Genomic DNA, 6,454 nt, shown 5'->3' with positions numbered 1-6,454 from the left:
ATATATATATATATATATATATATATATATATATATATATTTTTTTTTATATATATATATGTATATTTTTTACATATATACATATATATATATATTTATATATATATTTTAAAATATATATTTATATATATATATATATATATATATATATATATATATATATATATATATATACACACACACACACACAGATATATTCAAAAATACCTCTAAATCTAATTGATTTATTATTACTAACTGCCAGTGACAGACATGAATGAGGGGGACAAGTGTGACTGACATGGTGGAGATCAATAGACATGGATGACATGGAGATAGAGCCACTGCCCCAGAGGACTTACCTCCTCCATTTCTCCCTGACCATGTCGTTAATAGTCTGCAAGGCTGCGAGAGTGTGAGGAACTTCTCCGGGTGGTAGCAGCTGGCCTGCTTGAGTGCGACACTGCGTGGGATGCCAAAGTCACACCCAGAATAAGAGAGGGCAGCTAGCAGCACATGTAAACCACCCCGACTCCAGTCTGTGTGCTGAAGCCAAGCATCGCTGCACGGGGGGGCGGGGCCCAGTGTCCAAAGCGTGCACGGTGCCTGATACTTTTTCAGCAGTTCAGCTCAAGTTTAATCTTTGGGGTCATGCAGCTTGCAGTTTTAAAAAAAAAAATCATGATAATGGCTGGGCTATTGGCATTGGCAATATATGTTGTGCTTTGCAGCACACAAAGTGATGGCTGCCTGTCTGGGGTAAAAAACGTAGTCTGCACGTCAGTCACATAAATACTGTCTGACATGCAGACTAAGTTTTTTACCCCAGACAGGCAGCCAACACTTTGTGTGCTTCTCTTCACAGCACAACATATATTGCCAATAATAGCCCATCATGATAGCACACACACACAGATAGCCCCCCCCACACACACACAGATACCCCCCCACACACACACAGATAGCCCACACACACACACAGATAGCCCACACACAGATACACCCCACACACACACACACACAGAGATACCCCCCCACACACACACACACAGATAGCCCCACCATACACACACACAGATAGCCCCGCCACACACACATAGATAGCCCCCCATACACACACAGAGGCCACACACACACACAGATAGCCCACCACACACACACAGATAGCCCACACACACACAGATAGCCCACACACACACAGATAGCCCACACACACACACAGCCCACACACACACACAGATAGCCCACACACACATACACACACACACAGAGATAGCACACACACACACAGAGATAGCCCACACACACAGATAGCCCCCCACAGACACACACAGAGATACCCCCCCCCACACACACACAGAGATACCCCACACACACACACACAGATAGCCCACACACAGACAGATAGCCCACACACACACAGACAGATAGCCCACATGCACATACACACACACACAGAGATAGCACACAAACACACACAGAGATAGCCCACACACACAGATAGCCCCACCCCACACACACACACACAGATACCCCCCACACACACACACACAGATAGCCCCACACACACACAGATACCCCCCCCCCCACACACACACACACAGATAGCCCACACACCCACACAGATAGCCCACACACCAACACGTATAGCCCACAAGCACACACAGATATCCATCCCCCCCCACACACAGAGATAGCACACACACACACAAATAGTACACACACACACACACACACACAGATAGCACACACCCACACACCCACAGATAGCACACACACACACAGATAGCCCACACACACACACATAGCCCACACACACACACAGATAGCCCCCCCACACACACACACAGATAGCCCCCCCCCACACACACACAGATAGCCCCCACACACACAGATAGCCCACAAACGATAGCCCCCCCCCCCCCCACACACACACAGAGATAGCCCACACACACAGATAGCCCACTCACACACACAGATAGCACACACACACACAGATATCCCCCCACACACACACACAGCCCACACACACACAGCCCACACACACACAGATAGCCCCCCCATACACACACACAGATAGCCCCCACACACAGAGAGCACACACACAGATAGCCCCACACACACACACAGATAGCCCCCCCACACACACACACTCACACACAGAGATAGCCCCCACACACCACACATAGCCCCCCACACACACAAACACCACTCATAGCCCTCCACACACACACACCACTCATAGCCCACACACACATAATCCACACACACACATACACTTAGTTACTAATATATTTTGTTTTTCACTTTTAAGTTTATGCATTTCTAGGGTGTAGGAGGAATTTGTCTTGAATAGTGAATGCCTGTGATGCAAAGGCTAAACCAAGAAAAATGTGCGACAGTTCGATTACCTAAGAAGTTTAAAGGGCCATAATACCCAAATGTTTAAACTCTTGAAAGTGATGCAGTATAGCTGTAAAAACTGACTAGAAAATATCACCTGAACATCTCTATGTAAAAAAGATATTTTACCTCAAAAATTCCTCAGTAGCCACATCCCATTGTAAAGGACTCCTAAGCAGCAAATCAGTATGTCTCTCCCGGGACAGCTAAGGGATTGAGCCTCATGCACTCTCATCTTATTTCCCTATTCAGTGTAAGGAAGTTTACAATGAAATCTCATGAGAGTTAAGTTAAATCTCATGAGATCACAGTAAAAGAGTTCATGACCTCAGCACTCTTGATGCTGATTGCCTGCTGTCCATTGCTTCATTTTTTTATTTTTTTTACCTGCAACTGAGCAACAGCTTAGTATAACTTTTTACACAGAACTTACTCTGTTGAGCTGAGGAAATTGTGAGGTAAAATATCTTCCTTTTTTACATAGAGATGCTTAGGTGATATTTTCCTGTCAGCTTTTAACAGTTATACTGCATCAGTTTCAAGGAACCAAACATCTCTGAGGCACTTTTCACTTTAGGATATATCCATTCTGGGAACACAAGAAGATTTCTATACAATATAAGAAGGAACACATTTTTTCAAATTTTTTCATAATTTTTAGGTGTGCACCTGATTTTTTGGACACATTTTTTTATTACACATTTTGTATTTTTATACCCCAATATATATATATATATATATATATATATATATATATATATATATATATATATATATATATATATATATATATATATAAAAATAACGCATTGTGTAGTTCATTAACAAATCTAGACAGGCCCAGAGGCTTGTTTTCCCACAGAAAATCTCTGAATTACACTGTTTCCAATGCAGCAAAGGATTCTGGGTAAGATATGCAAATTAAGTACACAATGACACACCTTTTTACTTCAGTCTGCTTTTCAGCAGGTTCCCTTTATGCCAAAGTATCGCTGTTCACACAGCTTATAAACTTAGCTAGGGTTAGTGCAGTGATTCATAACCATCCCAGGACAGACTGTTTCGTGGTTTTTGCCACTCATCAGCTGGGAGAAGGTTAGAATCACTGCTGGGTGAGGCAGAATACAACAACATTTTAAATTAGGGGGAGATAAAAGGTGAGTTTAAAATCCTCCACTACGCACAAAATATAGAAAAAATAACGCATTGTGTAGTTCATTAACAAATCTAGACAGGCCCAGAGGCTTGTTTTCCCACAGAAAACCTCTGAATTACACTGTTTCCAAGGCAGCAAAGGATTCTGGGTAAGATATGCAAATTAAGTACACAATTACACACCTTTTTACTTCAGTCTGCTTTTCAGCAGGTTCCCTTTACGCCAAAGTATCGCTGTTCACACAGCTTATAAACTTAGCTAGGGTTAGTGCAGTGATTCATAACCATCCCAGGACAGACTGTTTCGTGGTTTTTGCCACTCATAATTTTATATATATATATATATATATATATATATATATATTCATAATTTTTCATTTTTTATATATTTTTTTACATTTTTTCACCACTCCACACGGATTTATTCACATTGTATCTGGACTCACCATTGGACTTATTTGGACATTCACGCTCACAACTGGATTTTATTCTTTTGGACTTTCATATAGATAAGGATGTTTTTTAAGGATGTTTTATAGAGGATCCCTTATATAGGTTGTTTATATAGGATACTGTATAATCTTATATAGGACACTGTATAATCTACTATATTGGATCATTTTTGATAGGATATTTTATCACGCAATTTGATCTATATAGGATATTGGAACACTAATGTATTTTACATATTTGTAAGTTATCTCTAGCATTGTCATTCAGGTTTTAACCCATTTGGAATGCTACAGACTACGTCTCTAACTGTCAATCACCAATGAGTTCACACAAAGTTTTTTTTAGATAGATCATAAGAGAAATTTTATGGTCACAAATCGATTGTTTTAATTTATTGTCTAATTGTTTTAATTTATACGCGCATGTGTTTTTTAGGATTTTGTAATAAATTGTATGCTTTTTAAATCTCATATATCTGATCTTAGTTTCCTTCTAATCCTGTTATACCCATTGCTTTGCTTATAAACTCATAAATGGCTTTATTACATTTTTGTAATTTGAAGAATACATAAATAGCCCTAAATAAACCGATGTAATAATAATGTTCTATCTCAAAAGTTGTTTAATTATTTATTCCCAATGATTGATTAAATAAAAAAACAGAATTAAATCCTTTAGTTAAGCGTGTTGGCAACTTAAAGATCAAAAAAGTCTCTCTACGATATAAGAGTTTGAGTGAGTACCTTTTCAATTATTTGCCAATTAAAGGAGTCTGTATTCTTTCCATGTACATGGATAAAGGGACTAGAAAGTGACTCTTACTTTTACTCACGAGAGGAGCCGGACTATATGTTCTGACTGTATGTTCTTTTGTTCTACATTGTTTTACCTGCATCAAGGTTTCCAAAGGGTTAATCGTGAGTATTGGGAGTTTGGCACTGGTCAGCTGCAAAGTGGCTTGCGAGAGGAGGACGAGCTAGGACTCTGAGCTGTCGAATGGTGTGAAAGGCTGAAGGGGCTTACGTGGGTCTGTACAAAGACTGTAAGTACTATACCATATAAGAAGTAAAACAGGAAAAGTCCTGGTATGTACACAGCAATGACCATAATAGCAAAAAACTTTCAACTCCAATACTGATAATATTACACAGCAGAAACTCCACAGTGATAGGGGGACAAATGGTGCTTTGTTATGTTTGTTTGTGTAAGTGTGTATTAGAGTGTCTATGTGAGTATTTCTGTAAGAGTGTATTAGAGTGTCTATATGACAGATTGTTTATTAGTGTCTATGTGAGTGTTTGCGTGAGTGTGTATTAGAGTGTCTATGTGACTGTGTGAGTTTGTATTAAAGTGTCTATGTGACTGTTTGTATGAGTGTCTATTAGAGTGTCTATTTGAGTGTTTGTGTGAGTTTGTATTAAAGTGTCTATGTGACTGTGTGAGTGTGCATTAGTGTTTTTGTGACTGTTTGTGTGAGTGTGTATTTGAATGTCTATGTGAGAGCTTGTGTGTGTATGTGTCTGTGTTTGCAAATGCATGTGTGAGCATGTCATACAAGGTTTGTTTGTGTGAATGTATCTTCTTTGTGTATGTCTAGAACAATATACAAATACATAAAACTGTTCTGTTATGTTAGTTTTCTGCAATTTGTTTCCTGTTTCATATTTGTGACTTGCAAGTTTTTGTCAGACTCTGTATCACTGTGTTATGCGCTAAGACTGTCATACCATTTTACACAGTGATACAGAGCCGTATCTGCAATCTGTGTATCTTTAATAATCAGCTGATATTCAGTTCCAGCGCTGTTTATTGTGCCAGTAAAATGAGCTGATGACATCCCAGGTCCATAGTTGGGTGATGAGAATGAGTGATGGTTGCTAAATATTAGTTTAGGAGACTCCCCTGGTGATTGTATTAAGAATGCCATACCATTTGTATCCTTAACACCTACAATGCAGTTAAATGTAAAACTTTGCCCTTGAGTAACAGATCCAACTTGAGGGCTCAGCACTGGTGTTTGTGATTGAGCGCCTGAAAAATATATAATATAAATACATTTTCAGTAAAAAAGCAAAAGACAATGACATTGGAAATATTGCTTGGTAACTTACATGAAATATAAAGTAATATGCAGCATGTCAGTGACTGCAACAGGGTCATGTTAGGAGGGTGTTTTTGCCTTGTTCTGTACTCAGATATAAAAGAAAACCTGCTGAGTGGGACATAAATACTATCAGGAGCAGTAGTGTCTGTGTATGCAAATATGAGACAAGTTAATATGTATAAATCTAACCAGCTGAGCTCAGTGATGAGTGAAACAATCAGCAATTACAAGTCTCTACTCATTGTTCACTGGAAATACAAGTGCCATTTGCTAATACATCAGCTCTGCAAGGTATCTCAGATCATTTACAAATTGAAAACAACTTTTAAAAAATTAATATCACAAAACACCTTCACTATC

At 39.2% G+C, this 6,454-nt stretch overlaps 1 gene segment (V, D, J or C); it reads right to left on the bottom strand.

The window, feature by feature from the left end:
• Window positions 1-5,695: 5,695 nt before the first annotated feature.
• LOC128647300 (Ig kappa chain V region 3381-like) lies at window positions 5,696-6,170 on the bottom strand. The segment is given in 2 exon segments: window positions 5,696-6,021; window positions 6,102-6,170. Coding segments are annotated over 2 exon segments (375 nt in total).
• Window positions 6,171-6,454: the final 284 nt, after the last annotated feature.

Source organism: Bombina bombina, chromosome 2 (assembly GCF_027579735.1).
Source record: "Bombina bombina isolate aBomBom1 chromosome 2, aBomBom1.pri, whole genome shotgun sequence".
NCBI classification, from domain to species: Eukaryota; Metazoa; Chordata; class Amphibia; order Anura; family Bombinatoridae; genus Bombina; species Bombina bombina.
This window is presented reverse-complemented; position numbering and strand designations above follow the sequence as displayed.